Here is a 19,285-nt window from a genome sequence, read left to right as displayed (position 1 = left end):
AGTTATTATAATATGCTGAGGTTGGCTTTTTAGCTGGACTTCAGCCAATCCGTAACAAATAATTGGGTTAATTAGGATAGAAAAGGTTAGATATGAGAGGGGATAACGTGCATCTATAATACCTACCAAAGTGACAATTCTATGTAATATGTTTTTAAAAATTCAATGACTCTCTCACTTAGTAAAGAAATAAAAGGAACCAGCTGTTCTTATCCTAAACTACAAAAGTGTTTGTCTAGTCTTTTTTTCCTTCCGTGCTTCTAATCTCTCTGTTCCAAACCTCAAAGTCTTTGGTTTTCCATTAGTAGTTAATTTTCTGTTTCTTCTTGGCTCCCAGAGTATAGATTTAACTGCTTGTTCCCTGTAAACTGATCCTTACACAATAAACATTTGTTCACATATATATATCCCTGAGTGACACATTTATCTCTGATGTCAGCTGCACCTCCTGTTTGGACAACAATAGCAGGGGAATTGAGTGATTTTTTATTTTTTTAAATCAAGCACACATCCATTTTTTTACATTGACATGTTGTACTGTGAAGAATCAGACTCAGTAAAGACAGAAGGCATGTTAGCATCGCAGACGGTTGAAGTTACAGGCAATTAGGATGGATAATTAGCTAATTATCCTATCAGTGAACTTAGTTTGCTAAGAATTTAACAGGCACCTTATGTTGCTAGGACAACTTAGCCTTTAGTCTTTAGCTCTGTGTTTTATGTAGCTCTGTCTTGTTTTATGTAGCACCATGGTCCTAGAGAAATGTTGTTTCAATTCCATATGTACTGCATCAGCTACATATGGTTGAAATGACAATAAAGTTTCTTAACTTTCTTTTTGACTCTTGATAGATAGCTTTAACCAATCTACATAGCTCACCTAAAAACTCCAACAAGAAACTAGCTAGGCATGTATGTATTTTATGTCCGGTCATTGTAGGGTAGGCCATTGCTTAGCATCATTTATTGTATCAATGCCAAGCTATAAAAATCTTCTAGAGGTACATCATATGTAAGTATTAGTTTAGCTATCATTAGTAGCCAAAAACTACTCCCAATCTCAATTAACATACTAATATTTTGTCTAATGTCAGTCCAGTTCCATTTAATACCACATAGTTTAAAAAAAAGTATTTCCGTCCATGCTAATATACAGTATTAACGGTAAATAGTGCATTTACTCTGTACTAGTGCTAAAACTAAGTAAATAATAATAATAATAATAATAATAATAATAATAATAATAATAAGAATTATTATTATTATTATTAGTATTATTATTAGTATTATTATTATTATTATTATTATTATTATTATTATTATTATTATTATTATTATTATTATTATTGTTATAAAACTTCTTGGCATTAGCATCCAAAAAAGTAATCTAAACTACAAGGCTACTGTAATTATAGAAAAATATAGAAATGTATCTGAAAGGTATCTGAAAGAATGCACTACTTACCTTTAATAATACTGTATAATAGCATGACAAAAAATGTATTTTTCATTATAAGATAATAAATGTACATTCAGCTCTATATATATATATATATATATATATATATATATATATATATATATATATATATATATATAAATTTTATGTCACATTCCAAGTTAACTTGTTTATATATATATATATATATATATATATATATATATATATATATATATATATATATATATATATATATATATATATATGTAGACTGATATTATATACTATATTGAGTAGACTGAAAAAATTAAAAATTAAAGGAAAGGTTTTGTACCACCTTACAGTGTGCGTGTGTTAGTAGAGCATGAGCTGTAAGCACAGACACGTATTACTTATTGCTCACTAATAATAACAGTTGTTCCAGCCTGCCCTATAAATGTCAAACTGCATAAGGCTCATGAGGGTGACTGTTTCATTTCATCACCATTTAGAACATGATGTTAAATTTGCTTTGTTTAATACAGTCACTGTGATAGAAAGCTTTAATTTCATATATTTGTAATTATTTGTCTGCAAATGCAGTGCCAAATGTGTACAATCACCCTACACTTTATTGGGAAAATCTATCCGCATGCTCATTTATGCAATTAACCAATCAGCCCATCATGCAGTATCAAGAGCTTCAGGTAAATTTCATATCAAGCAATAAAATGGTGTAAAAAAAATATGAATTCAGTGACCTTTAATATAACATGTTTATTGTGGCTGGTTTTCACCTGCAATTTCCTTTAGAGTTAATACAGAATATAACAAAAAATAAAAACATCCTTAAGCATCAGTTCTGCAGGTGGAAACACCTTATTGATAAGAGTCTGAGCAAGGGCGAAGGTGAACAGGCAGACTGGACTGATCTGACAGAAAGGTCATGATTACTCTAATAAGCACTTTTTACAACGTGAGTACATGGTGAGCAGAAAAGCATCTCAGAAGGCACAACATGTAATTTTATGAACATTTTATGAATTTTATGAAAGGCCATATCAGGTTCCACTCCTGTCAGCTGAAGAGCAAGCATCTGAGGCTATAGTGGGCACAAACTAACTAAAACTAGACAATTGATGCACACAGAGAGGAGGTGAAACAGCTAACAGCCTGGTGAACAGCCAACAACCTGTATCTGAAGAGATTGTTGCTGACTTCATGAGATCATAGAGTGATAATTTTCCGCAGAACATAGATGGATCTTCCGAGGAGATCATTAAGAGCACCAAATTCCTTGGTGTTCATCTGGTGGAGAACTTCACCTGGTCACTCAATGTTAGCTCTAACCATAAGAAAGCCCGGCAGCGACTCTCCTTTCTACAAAGGCTGGGAAAGCACACCTTCCTCCACCCATCCTGATCATGTTTTATAGATGGACCATCGAGAGCATTCCTTCTCAGACCGCAAGACATTTACATACATTTACATTTACAGCATTTAGCAGACACCCTTATCCAGAGTGACTTACAACTGAGCAACACGACCGTCGTGTCGTGGGTTCGAACCCACGACCTTCCGATCAGTAGCCGAACACCTTAACCACTGAGCTACCACATCCCACCACTGAGCTACCACATCCCGGGTAAGACCCTGCAGCAGATAGTGAAGACAGCTGAGAAGATCACCTGAATCTCTCTTCCATCCATCATGACCATTTCCACCACTCGCTGCATCCGCAAAGCCAACAGCATTGTACAGTAGATGACCCCACACACCCCTCACACACCCTCCTGTTGTCTGGAAAAGGGTACCGAGGCATTCAGGCCTTCACAACCAGACAACCTCTCATCAAACTGCTGCTTTAACATAAGTATGTGTATGTTTACTTGAACCCTTTACTCTGTTTACAGTTTCTCTAGTTTTACACAACGTAGTTTATAATGTACAGTCTGCACACTGGTCAGCACTATTTTGTGTATTTGTCTTGTAGTGATTTGTATTGTCTGTTTGCACTAGGTTGCACACATTGCAGTTAATGCGGCTAGGACTTGTCCTTATGTCTGTGTTGTTTTATGTACTTTATGTCATTTTATGTCACACCATTGTCCTGCAAGAATGTTTCATGTCACTGTGTACTGTGTCAGCTATATATGGTTGAAATGACAATAAAAGCTTCTTGACATGACTTGACTTGACTTGTAAAATCCATAGAAAGTTTTTTTAATCGATAATTTTATTTCTAGAAACATTTTGTCATGTGATGTTCATGCAGGTTCATTGTTCATATTGTGTTTCTGTCACACTCCCTGAACAGTTCTGATAGTTTGGCACAACTCACGCTCCAAATTCTTAAATAGTAAAGTAAAAAATAGTAAAAGCCTATCCACACTCCAACCTAGAATAAAGCCTACAGTAAACTATGTGGTTATATTACTTTTAAATGACTTTTATGCTAAACTGGAGGCTATAAGTTTCACATAATTGGTAGCTTCATTAGCAAAACTAAAAATTCAAGCATGCCTTGGATGACCAACTACATTTGCAGTTAATGGGGGAAATTGTAAAAAAAGGAACTGGTGCTCTCAATATTATTTTAATATAGAAAATGCAAGCATGAGCCCAAATCAGCTCTGCTCTTGCCTTTAAATTAAACATTTTTTTTCAATCTCTCTCTCTCTCTCTCTCTCTCTCTCTCTCTCTCTCTCTCTCTCATGAAAAAACCCTAAGGCCAAATCTTCACTCTTTCTTGTGCATCACACTGCTTTGGAAAGCTGTGCTAAATGTTAAATGTGAAAGAAAGTGGTAGCCAGTGTTGGACTACTGATTGGAAGGTTGTGAGTTCAAATCCCACGGCTACCAAGCTGCAGACTCCTGGGTCCCTGAGAAAGGCCCTTAACCCTCAAATGCTCAGCTAGATGCCACTAAATATCAGTTTGAATTCAAAAAATGCCAACTTCCCAAGCAGTTAAAAACATTATTATGGCTAGTCAAGCTGATATCTAAAGGCAAAGCACGAATGCTAAAGCCTACTGTGAAGCTAATATAAACAAAAATAGATAGATTTTGCTTGTTAAATAAGCAAGATAAAAAAATATGTCTACCTGAGCAGATAGAGAACAGGTATATGATAAGAAGCCCACACTGACATAATTGTGCTTTTAATCATCACTGTGTTGTTACACAGATCATATTTAGATACACAGGGTCAGAAAGGTACATCAGAAGTGACTAATATAAAATCTGTGGGAGTTCTGGATAAGCTACCAGCAGTTAAGTGCTGTAGAAAAGGTCAGCCTGTATGAGTCAAAGGACAAATCCATCTACACCCCAGTGTCAGGTCCACTTACAGTATATCCTCTTTCAAAGGTAGCATATAGTAAACATGATGTTTTTCTAATAAGCTTGGACTCAGGACACAGATAAAGTAGCTCTAAAGCAACATAACAGCATGTCATTTCTAATATATGTAATGTTTTGTACCTTTAACTAACGCAGATGGCTACAGCTATAATGCTATTGTTAAAATTAAATAATGACAGCACAGGGCACAGAGTGTGTTTGGGTTTAAATTAATCTCCTATAAAACACAATAAAATATTGCACGTTATTATTGGTCAGTATTTCATATATATATATTCATATTATGCATGTGCTAAAAAGATTCATTTTGTAGCTTTTAATAATAAAGTAAATAAAATGATATACATAATCATTTCTGTCTAAGCATACAGTCATCCCTCTGACCTTTTCTTCATTGGTCTTCTAAACAATAGTGTGTGAATTTTACTGATTTAACAAAATTACAGATACAGAGCAGAGCAACCCAATTCAATTTCATTTGTGCGTTATAGTGCAAGGTCTTAGATATTTCATAACAGCCGAAGAGATGTGCACCCCTCGCCACCCCCCAACCCCCAACCCCCTGCCGCCGCCCCCACATACACACACACACACACACACACACACACACACACACACACACACACACACACACACACACACACCAGCAGAGGTCACCTTCTCCAGAGTTGTTCACTTCCTGTTTTGTTTACTGTACATAAGCATGTGGTTTTCCGTCTCTCATTGCGGTCTTGTTATGTTCAGAGGTATCTGAGATTAACATGTTTTTTCCTGTTTTCGCCAGGTACCATTTAGCTAATTCTTCACTGGGTCACAATTTCTTTGCTGATTTTTTTCGATGCCCTTGCAGTGTTTGACCAAATTGCTTAAATGTTAGAGTTAAGCTTGATCCTTACTCTTCTACCTAGTACGTGACTTCACAATGCTATTTATGAATATGAACTTATGTAGAGGTAAAAAGCCTTGAATATGAGGTTACAGGAATCAATATGGAATAATAAGTCTTTTACGACAAGCTAAATTTGTTTAATTGTCATGTTCAAGTTTATTCTGTATTCTATAATGTTCCACTTATGTTGTATCTAATGTTGTATATGGATACTTTCCTTCATGTTGGATTTTAGATGGACGGTGCCTTTAAAAACATATTTTTTTTTTGTCTTGATGAATAAAGAATTTGGCTTTTTTACACCTAGATGATCTTAAAAAAGTAAAATATAATTCAGCAAATTTTGTTTATAAGGTTGTCTAGCTTTGAAAATATTTTTTAATAACCTGTAATTTAATAAATAATAAAAATTTGCTTCTGTCATATTTTCAGTTTGAAATTAAGTGCACCAATAATTCCATTGCTGGCAGCTTTAAGTTCTAATGAATCTGACTGCTCCTATGGTGGACATGCTGACTTAATGTAGTATTGAACAGTGGCTAATGTGGCATCGACTGTGTGCTGGTGGCCAAATGAGAAATAAAAAGAAATCTTGCTTCTGAAAGATGGCAATTGTCTAACTTTTCAGACTCATCTGTTCTCATTGGAAACTATGAGACATTGATTTGGGCGCCATTGCAAATTCCCAAGAAGTCATCAATCTTGCCACATAGCCGGTCCATCGCCGAGTCAACACCGAAGGATTAATGCTGTATCCATCAAGCAGTATAAATAAGCAGAGAGACAGCTAGTGATAGCTGACCTTACCTGTCTACCAGAGCGCATGCAAAAACACCACATCAGACTCTTTACTTCTTTTGGCTTTTCACACTTGGGTCTATGGGGAAAAACCTGACAAATGGCTGACAGTGACAATCGCTGAAGTGTTCGCTGCTATGGCCTTCACATTAACACAGAGTCATTTTCAACAAGGCTGAGCAAATATGTCAGGCTCTATACAAGTTTGTATTAGGTGACTATACCTACACCTACACATTTATCAAAATTATACCTTTCATTACTGGCAATAGTAGTAGAAAAAGGACACAGAGTATGACAGATGTTAAGCTCCATTTGTCTCCTGCATCCTCCGCCTACTGCATCTGGAAAGCCTTCCACACTGCTTTCTACAGCTTCGGTGTGGAGGACATGGAAGGAATTACAAACTGGAAATGGAAAAATGAATTTTAGATTTACATTATTTAATTAGAAAAATATTAACATTTTAATACATAGCTTTTTAGCCACAGTGCTATAGCATTCTCAAATCTGAAGGTGTGAATTAAACAATTGTGACAGTAGGTCTTGTTGTAATTCAAATGTTTCTAGGATTATATTAATGTACTTGTTCTAAAACTTGATTGTTTTTATAATTAAAACTTTATAACAATGCAGTATTATGTCACTGCAACAATTATAAATTAAAACAGAATTTACTGCCTGTGACATTTTTTAGGACAAGAACAGTTGCAGTGACAAGTAGAATCTTAAGGGGAAAAAACCTGATGATGGATGAACTCTTTTATAACTGCTAGAACTTAAACAATAACAGGAAATCATTTGTTTTGCAGATATTCCGCAATACTAAATGTGATTATAAATCATAAAATAACAGGTCATTGATTAATAAATAGAAATGTATCATCTTTGGAAATGTTGTAAAAACACTTTAGGATGAGGTCTTATATGAAAAGTTTCACATCACACCGTACAATACTACAGTAACTTATTGCGGACTATAATGATATAATGCTAAATCCTTAGTAGCAAGGGTTAATATGGCCTTAAAAAAAAAAAAAAGAAAGAAAAGAACAGCTGGCTAAAGGAACATTGAGTGAGTCAATAAGAAAAAGAATGATGTAGTGAATTAGAGAGTTTGTTTAATGTGCAAAAAAAAATTATTGCATGTGGCATTCAAACATTATTTTGAATGACTCACTGTATCCAAGAGTTTAGAATTAAATAGACAGTATGCATATGTTGTCATGTGACCTTTTAGAGAGAACAAAGGTCAGCTCTGTAGTCCATGCTGAAGAGATTGAGAATAAGCTTTACTCCCTACCAAAGCTAAACACTGAATCTCCTCTATGGTGCTTAAAAGTATCAGCCATATAGAATAAACTTCAGTGTTAGTTTTCACTTCCAAAGCTAGAGTAGTAGCTCAGTGGTTAATAGGTTAGCCTACTGATTGTAGGGTTATGAATTTAAATCCCAGGACCATAAAACTGCCACCACTGGGTTCTTGAGCAAGGCATTTGACCCTGAAGACCCTTAATGTTTAGTAGCTCTGGACAAAGGTGTCTGCCAAAAGCTGTGAATGTAATATATTTTAAAGAGCATAGAGCATAGATTTGCTAAATATAGCTTTAGGCTATTTTGTTCATTTTAGTTCCGGTTTACACTTACAAAATAAATGTTGTGTATTTGAGCTTGACTTCCATTAACAGAGACATTCATCTTTTTCCCGTGGTCATTTTTTCACTCTCTGTTCTTTAGTTTTTCCATTTTACAACTTGCAGAGTGCACTCTGTAGTCTTTTATTTCTTCATAAAGGATGTCATATATACAGAGATTTCACAGAGGACTGTACAATAATAAACAATAAAACCCTGCAGAAACACCTGTAAAATGATCACAATGAGCACAATCCCAACAGAGTTGCCACAAGGTTGGAAGCACAGAGTTGTATAGGATGTCTTTGAATGCTGTAGGATTAGTTTCCCATCACTGGAACTAAGGGGTTCAATCCTGATCCAGCATGACAAAGTGAAGGTTATAAAGCCATCGTTTTGCCAAAGTTGGTGTGGAAGTATGTGCACAAATCCTCACAGCCACACACCCATGAATCCAGTGGAAAGCATTCCCAGAAGTGTGGAAGTTATTACAACTCAAAGAGCTACAGGATTAAATCGGGCATGTGATGTTCAACAAGCACATATGTGTGATGGTCAGGTGTATACAAATGTTTGGTAAATATATAATATATATATATAATATATTATATATATATATATATATATATATATATATATATTGTATTTCAAACTTTATAGTAACATAAGTGTTATAAGAATATAAAAAAACTATGACAATAGGAAAAAAGATATTATCATCAGGTGCAAAAATGTTCTGAGTGATTTAGACAGACAGACAGACAGACAGATAGATAGATAGATAGAGAGAGAGAGAGAGAGAGAGAGAGAGAGAGAGAGAGAGAGAGAGAGAGAGATCTTATCTGTTCTTAGATAGACTTGGTGAACAGGGTTAAACAGTTCATTAAACTGTTGAAGAAGCGCGTGCAGGTCACTCACCACCAGCGCGGGCACACCGGACACCACCGCGTACAGGAGCAACGGCGGAATCGCGCTCGACTCTTCCGGTCCGAGGTACGGCTTCGTGTAAGCGCTGTCGTGGCAGAAAAATCCCTGAACGTGTACGTTGAACGTGTCCGTGTACTCAAAGTAATACGCCAGCATGACTGTCCCTGCCATGATGACCAGCTGAAAGTAAAGCATCGTACAGCAGAGAGGACGTGGAGGTCAAATCAGTCCAAACAGTCCGATCTAGCCGTGGCCTGTTTCCTTACGATGATACGTTCTTAAATCCCATATAATCCCGCGTTTGTCTGTATGTTAATAAAAACCGCGTGCAGATTCGCTTAAACACTGGAGCGATATGAGCTGGAGAGCTCGACAGCGCAGATCCGCGTGCTGCTGGGAGGCGTGTCTCACAGCTCTCGTGCACAAAACACAAGTTTCCAGCATTTTTCCTTTTTTCCAACAGTGATGATTTTCTTACTCTTATTTTATCACCTGCCGCTTTAAAGAAACACAGTGATGATTTTAGGCCATGTGTCCAATTTCAGTTTCTGTTAAACTTTCGTGTCACCTTAAGCAGAAACTCCCTCTGAAGGGAACTGTCCATAAACTCCCTCTAAAGGGAACTGTCCATAAACTCCCTCTGAAGGGAACTGTCCATAAACTCCCTCTGAAGGGAACTGTCCATAAACTCCCTCTAAAGGGAACTGTCCATAAACTCCCTCTAAAGGGAACTGTCCATTCAGTCGAGTCTGAGCTTCAATAAAGTTTCATATAATGTAGCCTATAATATTCGCAACATTTGATTTATTACCCACAATGCATAGTCTAACCCACACTAGAGCAATTCGATTTTTTTTCCAACCACATGAACTAAAGAAAGTTAGAGGAGTGTTCTGTTAAAGGAACCTTTAATCCTACTGTATGCGTTTGGTCAGTACAGGTCACAAGACCTTGTAATCAGTTTACATTTGGTCATAAGCCATTGCGGTAGAACTGATGAGTTTCAGGACAAACTATGGTGTTGTTCAGCACCATGGACAGCTCCAGAAATCGTTTACGTGTCAAAACATGGTCATAGCCAAATTGTACACAATAGAAATAATTTCATGTAATTTCATGTAATTTCATTACACTTTAATATTGTAATAAAGTCCATAATGTTTGGGCCAAACTCTGTTGCGGTTACACACAATAAAGAACTGATAACCGTAAATAAGGAACATTATTGGACCATAAAAATGTCACAAATCTCATATTGCTAATCTGAATAGTTTTACTAAAAACATTCCATAAATTTTCAGAAAAACCATAGCACTCAGCATATGTTCATCAAAAAACATCTTATGTCCAGTGAAGTGTTGATATTAACTATGAATCATGTTCCTTTCCTTTAAACACGGCCTTATATGAGTGCTGTGTAAAGGAAAGGAACACATTAACATATATTCTGCCCTCTAGTGTGCTGTGAAAACGTCCAGTTTTCAACATTGTTGAATTTTGTTTTAAATCAAACAGGAGTAGAAAAGTGGTTTATAATTAGGTGGCCTATAGTCATTCTACCTAGACCTCAAAGCGATTGGGGAGGATTAAAGAACATTGGAAAACTAAAAGGTGATCAAGAGCTAAAATTTAAATGCTGTAGGAGAAGTAGCACTAGCTGCTTCTTGTGTGGCAGCAATGGTCTAATAATTACTAATGATGACTGATGGGCTGATGGTGATGGGTGGTGAATGATACTCTGATTGTGAATGATAGTGTGATGATGACATGGTAACTGATAGTGACTATTGGTAATTGATAGTCTGATGGTGAATGATGGTAACTATTGGTGATTGATAGTCTGATGGTGAATGATGGTAACTATTGGTGATTGATAGTTTGATAGTGAATGATGGTAACTATTGGTGACTGATAGTCTGATGATGACTGATGGTGAATGATAGTGACTATAGTTGATTGATAGTCTGATAGTGAATGATGGTAACTATTGGTGACTGATAGTCTGATGATGACTGATGGTGAATGATGGTGACTATAGTTGATTGATAGTTTGATGGTGACTGATGGTCTAATGGTTAATGATGGTGACTACTGGTGATTGATAGTCTGATGGTGACTGATGGTCTGATATCTGATGATGACTGATGGTAACTATTGGTGATTAATAGTCTGATGGTTATGGGTGGTAAATAATGGCCACTATTGGTGATTGATGGTCATAGGGAATGATGGTCTGATGATGACTGATGGTAATTTTTGGTGATTGATAATCTGTTGGTGACTGATGGTGAATGATGATGACTATTATTGATAGTCTGATTGTTACTGATGGTAGCTCATGGTGGTCTGATGGTGACTAATGACTGCTGGTTTGATTGTTACTGATGGTCTGATGGTGACTGATGTTGATTAATGGTGAATGATGGTATATAATGGTGTCTGATGATGACTGATAGTCTGATTGTGACTCATGGTAACTGATTCAATAACAATACATTTTAATTTTTATAATGCACTTTAACTGTACACCAGGCATCAATTGGATTTACCAGAATCATAGAGGAAACGTCTCTGGCTATTTGTTTCACTTTCCATTTCTTTTATCATGTTAACATTCTAAGCTTAGAATAAAACAAGAAAATCAAATCAAAGCTTTAACTATTTATGCAAACAAGGAATTTCAGTGTTCCTTGGCAGTGATTGTACAAGTCACTGCATGGTACTAGAGAAATGAACACTAATTTTTAATGAGGATGGTGGTGGTGGAGTGCTGTCAAACTCATCACTCCAAAATCATCACTTTTTTATTTTGTCTTTTGGTTCTTTTTTAAGTAAGACTATTGAAACTCTTTATACAGCTATTTGTGATTTGAAACACAGCTCCAGTATTTAACAGTAAGCTTTTAATGCATGCCACTCCAGTTAAGTCACAGTCACTGGTCATGGTCTGAGTTCCAGCTAAATGACAACGCAATCGCTTGCTGTGGAAAAGAAGCTGACATGAAAACTGGGCCCATGTCACAAAGAAGATGCTGGCACAAATTATTTTGTCTTGCTTGTTAAATACATAAATAACAGTCTTCATTAAAGGTACACTTGTAAAGTGACGTGTAAATATAGACTGTGGCTCTGAGAGTTATGTAAAAAAACAACCAAAATGTATGTAAATAATAGCTAAACGTTTTGATGTATTGCCATTACAGTGTACCATAACATTGCTAGTCAAACGCTTTTTCTTTACTGTTTATTTACTATTGACAAAATTGTCCACATAAAGAGCATATTTGTAACTTCAAATGAGTTCTTGGTGAAGCTGGAGACACTGAGATTTGTCTTACAGTTGATATTAGTGTGTGTTATTATCAACCAGCTGTGTGCTTCTTATGCCCATTTTCAATGTTCTAGATTGGTGTAGGTTTCAATATTTTTTTTTTTTAATTCACATTTCTTTGTCTAGCATCAAACTTCAGGATATACATTTATAAATGTTTCATTTTAATGTATTAATTATCATGCTTTCTTAGTTCTCATTCAGACTCTCAAAATCTAAAATACATACCTTGAACTTTGAATTCCATGGTGTTATCATCATTACGTTTTGACATCTGTATCTCTAGAAATATATTTTGAATACTGTAGCTACATGGGGGGGCACGGTGGCTTAGTGGTTAGCACGTTTGCCTCACACCTCCAGGGTTGGGGTTCGATTCCCGCCTCCACCTTGTGTGTGGAGTTTGCATGTTCTCCCCGTACCTCGGGGGTTTCCTCCGGGTACTCCGGTTTCCTCCCCTGGTCCAAAGACATGTATGGTAGGTTGATTGGCATCTCTGGAAAATTGTCCCTAGTGTGTGATTGCGTGAGTGAATGAATGAGTGTGTGTGTGCCCTGCGATGGGTTGGCACTCCGTCCAGGGTGTATCCTGCCTTGATGCCCGATGACGCCTGAGATAGGCACAGGCTCCCCGTGACCCGAGATAGTTCGGATAAGCGGTAGAAAATGAATGAATGAATGAATGAATGAATGAATGAATGAATGAATGAATGAATGAATGTAGCTACATGATTCAAGCATAATATTCTTGATGTTACAGTGACAAATTTCCACAAGATGGCGCAATTGCTCACGTAAAAACTATGTCAATCTGGGAAAAAAAAAGAAATCCACAGGAAAGATCCAAAGAACACTCGGCATTTAGTATAGTGTATTTAACCGTTTTCATCATTAACTTGACATTTATTTTGAACGGTTCATTGCAGTCATTCATGCCAGTGCACATTCATAAACGATTAGATAGTAGATACAATGAATTTGACATTTCACTTGAGGGAAGATAAAGTCACATTAGGTCAAGTCCATTTTACTGACATGCCCTCTATAGTCTACACACATGTTCTTTTCATGTTACCTGCAGGATTACTGCAACACACAGGACAATAGAAATTTAGGACTAAATGTACATATTATATATGAACTGCTGTGCACAGACCAGCTAGGGGTAACATCCTGGGCTAAGAAGGTGAATCAGTGAAGTCTTTACCACAGAGAAGTGTCTTGGTATACAGCATGTAAACAGATAATGCACAGTGCTTACATTTTTTATCTAGAAGGACATCTAGAAGGAAAAAAATATATATTACGGCTTAGTATTAGGGACAATGAAGCATTGCTAATCCACCCACGTGTGTTTTTGGGAACCTTTCCAAAAACTCCACACAGAACCATGTCAATATTTTAGACTGAGAACCATGAATTAACAAGAACACTTGAATTACATTTAAAATGTATGACTGGTACTAAGAAGAAAGTAAATAGCAATAACTTGGAATTTGTACTGCAAACTTTACCAGTTTAATACCAGCTTCTCTGGTGGTGACACAAAGTGTAGACCAGTACACAACTGGCCAGATGTGATTTTTATTTTGTTTTATTTTCATTTTTTTGTGGTGTCTCTAACTCGACAGTGCCTTAGTGCCAACTACTAGTTGCACCACCACATATGACGAGGGCTTAATAACTCCTTATGGCTTGCACAGAGTCACGTGAGATGCCAGTATTCACACGCATTCATTGATCAATGGCACAGACGCCAAAGCCAAGTTCATCTGTGGCACTGGCACAGATGCTCAGGTTATCTTGGAAGACGAGACATTTGTGCAGTAATTAATTAAAAAAGCCAGGCACGCAACCAAATGCGCGTGCCCGAAAGCACCTTACACCCCCCCCCGGAAAAAAAAAAATGCACACATGCAACCTCAATCCACAAGCGCTCCTGGGTACGCGGGTGCGAGCACCCCAAAGAACGAGCACCCGCACACATGCACGAGCAAACATTCACCATCCAAAATCAGACACGGATGCACACACATGTGTATAGGCACCCGCAAGTGGCACAGGAAAGCGTGCTCACACACACACAGAGAGAGACACGGCGTGAAAGTGGGTTTTTAGCACACCTCTGACGTCACTCCAGCACGTCACCTTCTTCTCTCGTCTCCACTCGGCGCTGATCTGTGGAGGAGTCTGAAGCGTCTCTGCGTCTCTCCAATGTCTGTGCGCTGAGCTGCGGAGTGGAGCATCGTTAGCGCTTAGAAAAGGATGCTGCATGGGTTCACAGCGTTGCAGTGGCTCTGCTTCCTCTCATTCCCACCCTGAGCATGGACAACTAAATCAGGACTAAAGGGTGACTGTAAAAGGACTAAACACGCACCGATCCATACCAAGGGGGAGTTTTCATTCTTCAACATTAACGAATATACCCACAGGAGACAATCGGCACTTCATCATGTCGACCAAAGAGAGACTTAAAGCCAGCATGAGCAAAGAGAGCGTCACTCTGCTGCCCTGCTTCTACTTTGTGGAGGTAAGACAGCTCCAGCAGAGACACATTACACCCTGCAGGGACTGTTACACTACCCAGTGATGAATTAACACACCTACAGCATTCATGTGTATCAGGCTGTAGGTGTTAATCCAATAGCGTCAGGTGTACGAGAACCCTGTACTGTAAGTATTGCCTCAACATCATAAGGTTAATTTTAACCCGATAAAGTTTTAATTCATCACTGTGTTTACATTTATTTACTTCACTAAATGCAAATGAGTTACTCTAGACATCATTTTGAAATCATAAATGTACAAGTAATACTGTTGAACTCAAGTTAACTCAAGTTGGTGTTAATTGGTGGGCTTCAAGGTCCCTGGTTCGATCTTGAGCACTGGTTTGTGCCATGTGCTCCCAGTGTCAGCGTGGGCTTCCACTGGGCTCCCTGGTTTCTACATACTGTACCTCCCAAGACCTAGCCAGTATGTAGGCAGTTCCCATCCAGTGTTCCTGTACCAAGCACACTGTGTTCCCAGGATTGGCTCAGAATGTTCCCCAAACCCAAGAAGGATAAATAATTTGCAGAAGATACATGAATGAAAATGGTGTTTATTCAGCTTAATGATGTTTATTTTATAGCAACAGGTGTAATTTAATCCTCTTGGTGTTTCCTTCAATACTAAACAATTTATCTTAAAGCTTTAAGATTTATTTTTCATCCATTGGAATTGCTGTAGAAATTAATCCACCATTGTGAAATGTCATTTTATTTAAGTGTGTAAATATTATCTAATTACCACAATAACTGTGTTAATCCAGCACTCTGACTGTTAATTCCACATTTTGAGTGACAACATTTTATAGGAAAACCTGTAGCTGTTAGTTCAACACAATTCAGAATTTATTCAGAATTCTAATAAACTATTCAACATTATATGATAACTCATCACATGACTTTATTTGTAGGCTAGGTGTTGAGTCTACACTATGAAATATGAATGCAAACCTGAAGGTGTTAATATGTAGCTAGACCTACTGGTCATACTAAACTGCCCATAGGTGTGAATGTGTGTGTGCATGGCGTCTGCTGGGGATTTGGGTGTTTCCCCACTTCATGCCTAGTCTTACAAGATAGGCTTAACACTTTAAGAAAGAATTTAACACTACAAGGAATTATAACCACTGAATTGTCAATTCAGGTCCTTAAGAGATCGTTTAGCCATTAAGATGTTTAAGAGGAAGACTTATTTTTCAAATCTATTTTGTTTTTCAAGACTGTATATGTACATTCCCAACTGAAAATGAACTACAGTGTATTTATTATTAAATTTCTGCATTTGGCAGACCCAAATTTGAGGGTCTCAAACCCAGGGTTGAGGGCCTTGCTCAAGGGCCCAACAGTGGCAGCTTGGAGCTGAGATTGAAGCTCACATCTCTCCAACCAATAGGCCAATGTCTTAACCATTATGCTACCACATCCCTGAGAAATTGAACACTGTTATTACTGAAATGGAAAACTGTAAGTGTTAATTCAAATACAATAAAATCGAATTAACCCTGGTCACCACTGCGTACTTTAATGTAACAGATTAAAACTTTTTTCAGTTTAATTTGCTTTAAAATGTAGAAGGATACAGTGCATACAGTATCACCAGGATTATTTTTTTGCCGTAGCCAAAAATGCTTGATTTTGCAGCATCTTTTTTTCAACTTGCAGAAATGTTGTGGTGTTTTTTAATAAATAGGTGAAAATTTAAGCACAAGCTTCTACTTTTAAACTATTGCTAGTGAAGACACATATGTTATTACTTTCTATGATAGCTGTACTCAGGTTTTATGCACATAAATCGAAAAGGGCTTTGGCAGAATGTGTGTTTTGATGATAACACTAAACATCTCCCGAATCTTTAGAAAATCTGTGGTAAATTTGAAAAATTGCAAGCTCCTTCAAATATCCTGGAGTTTGCTTGATTGCTTCAATGTCTGTGATTGCAAAATCCTAGGGGGATTATTTTAATTTATTCCACAGTGTTGTAAAATTGTTCATTCTTTTTATTCAGAAGGTGTTAATTAATGTTCTATAAGGAGCATCTCTGACATTAGTACATCAATTCACATGTCTAATTAATGCACTATTTCTAAAATGAGAAAGAATTGGAGAAGATTATCTAACATTTTTGGAAGGAGTCTCCAGTGTCAGCAAACAGTCAGTGTGTTTCCCAGATTGGGAAAGTCTTCAGGGCAAAACTTTGTGGTTGCTCAGTAGCCATCCTTCAGAAGAGAGAAAATAGTGGTAGGAGGGAGAAGGAGTATTCATAGCTGTTATAAGTGATACCAGGAATAAGATCTCAGTTTTTAGATATTTCATAACATTATGATATTAGATATTGTTAGATAGATATTTCATATTACCATAAATATATCATAATGTGTGGCATGTCATTCATTATTAATTCCATGTTGTAAAAGGTATAAAACAAATCAGGACATGCTGTGGTAATGACAGTAAGCCTTCTTTGTATAACAATGCTGTTGTTGATTATTTTCCCGGTAACACCATAGCCCAAAGTATGTATTTTTTTTTGTTTGTTTGTTTTTAAATATCAGGCATTTTTATTCTTAATTATCACCATATTTTTGCTTATTAGCTCTAAATTTGTACTCATTCTGCAAGTGTACAATTTTATATGTATTGATACCACTTTGCATTAACCTTTAAACAGGAATAACATGGCCTTGTGTCATTATATAAAGCAAAAAAGGCTTCTTTCTACACAGTCTTTCCCCCCTTTGTTCACATAAGACTGAAAGTAGGACAGAAAGCTCATGAGAAATATCCTCAGTATCTGTAACACAGGACTGCAGTTATGTGGTTAATGTCCTCTAAAGGGTCACAAGTCATTTAGACACCAACCAAGGATTAGTTCCTATATGTAATTTGCTTTATTTATGTTATATCCAGGCAGTGAACAGGAACATATCTGATACATGTCTATAAACAGTGGTGTTGAACCAGCCACATGAGAATGCTGTATTGGGATATGAGCCATGAGCAAGCAGTGGAGAAATACAGAGATTTATGGGACAGTGATATAAAGATAAATCATAAAACATGGAATTTACTGCCTGATGTCTGATAGATCATCATGGTAGATCATCATGATTATGAGAGGGTTTATGGGTCGTTTTATTGCAGCATGGGGGTAGACACAGGACACAGGTCTTGACTGACTGATGTAATATTTCTAAGTTATATTTTGCCACATGCATATATACAGTACCTGAAAAGCTAGATGTTGGTGAAATATATGTATTTCACCAACTATCTATATTTTTTCCACACAGTTAAGTCAAAAATAAAATGTATAGTTCCCTTCTTAAGACTAAATATAGTCAATAAACTGCACCGTTGGAGTCCAAAGATCTCATCTTTTACTTTTATACTTAGTGGTTACCACATTAGCCTTGCACTTTCAGGGTTGGGGGTTTGATTAATGTGTGCTTTGGGGTTTCCCCAGTTGCATTTTCAGGTGACTGTTTGAAGATTAAGATATGCAGTTTACACAGCACTAACCTGGAAGCTATAATCTACCTTTGCTACAATAGCCTAGTAGCTTAAGTACCAAAGTAGACAAGGAAACCTTGGACACCATACACGGTCTAGTTCCTCATTCATCAAGGGTTGTGGTAGCCTACTTGTTATTGTGTTGAACTATTAACTGGAATTTTGTGAGTTCTGAACTCTCCAAGATGGCGGCATGGCAGTAGCATTCAATGGCCCCTCCAGATTCAAAATGGTGCTATTTACGTGTTTAGCGCTACTGTACTTTTCAAAGTACATGGACACCAGTGTCAGTTCGTGTTGTCTGTTTGCACTGTTTTTTGTCTTGACACTGTTGCACTAGGTTGCACGTGTTGCACTTAAGTCCCCATGTTTATGAAGCACCTGCTGCACCCATTGACTAAAGGTCTTCAATCCAAAAAAGTGCTTCAAGAAGCTTTTATTTCAACCATGTGTAGGTGACACAGTACACAGTGAAATGAGAAAAGGTTTCTCCAGGACCAGAGTGCAACAGAGAACACAAACAGAGCTACATAGAACAACACAGAGATAAGGACTTAAAGTAAGTTAGTCCTAGCCACATATAGTACATCTGTGCAACCTAGTGCAAACAGTGCGAGACAAAAGACAGTGCAAACAAACAATACAAAACACTACAAGACCATACACAAAAGCAGTGCTGACCAGTGTACATACAGTACCGTATATTCTACAGTAAAAAATATGGGAATGAACACTTAATATAATAGCAGCAGTTATATGAGGTATTGTAATGAATTGTGCAAAACACCAATTGACTGAATGTGCAAGAAAGCATGTGTAAAGAGCAAAAACTGTCTGGTCGTGAGGGCCCGAATGCTTCAGTACCTTT

At 37.0% G+C, this 19,285-nt stretch overlaps 2 protein-coding genes across 3 annotated transcripts in view; one reads left to right on the top strand and one right to left on the bottom strand.

The window, feature by feature from the left end:
* plppr5a (phospholipid phosphatase related 5a) overlaps nucleotides 1-9,514 on the bottom strand; it is a 28,054-nt gene extending 18,540 nt beyond the window's left edge. Inside the window, exon 1 of one of the 2 annotated variants that reach the window (XM_060888217.1) lies at nucleotides 9,023-9,514. In XM_060888217.1, coding sequence (XP_060744200.1) covers nucleotides 9,023-9,226 — 204 coding nt within the window. In that variant the 5' untranslated portion in view covers nucleotides 9,227-9,514. The remainder of the gene's footprint in view (nucleotides 1-9,022) is intronic. The other variant, XM_060888218.1, reaches the window with a different exon arrangement.
* A 4,963-nt stretch (nucleotides 9,515-14,477) lies between these two features.
* Nucleotides 14,478-19,285, top strand: part of plppr4a (phospholipid phosphatase related 4a) — a 29,601-nt gene continuing 24,793 nt past the window's right edge. The window contains exon 1 of the mRNA XM_060888120.1: nucleotides 14,478-14,891. Within this exon, the coding sequence (XP_060744103.1) occupies nucleotides 14,814-14,891 (78 nt within the window). The 5' untranslated portion in view covers nucleotides 14,478-14,813. The remainder of the gene's footprint in view (nucleotides 14,892-19,285) is intronic.

Source organism: Tachysurus vachellii, chromosome 15 (genome assembly GCF_030014155.1).
Source record: "Tachysurus vachellii isolate PV-2020 chromosome 15, HZAU_Pvac_v1, whole genome shotgun sequence".
Taxonomy (NCBI): domain Eukaryota; kingdom Metazoa; phylum Chordata; class Actinopteri; order Siluriformes; family Bagridae; genus Tachysurus; species Tachysurus vachellii.
The sequence above is the reverse complement of the archived record's forward strand: the minus strand, read 5'-3'. Positions and strand labels throughout refer to the sequence as shown.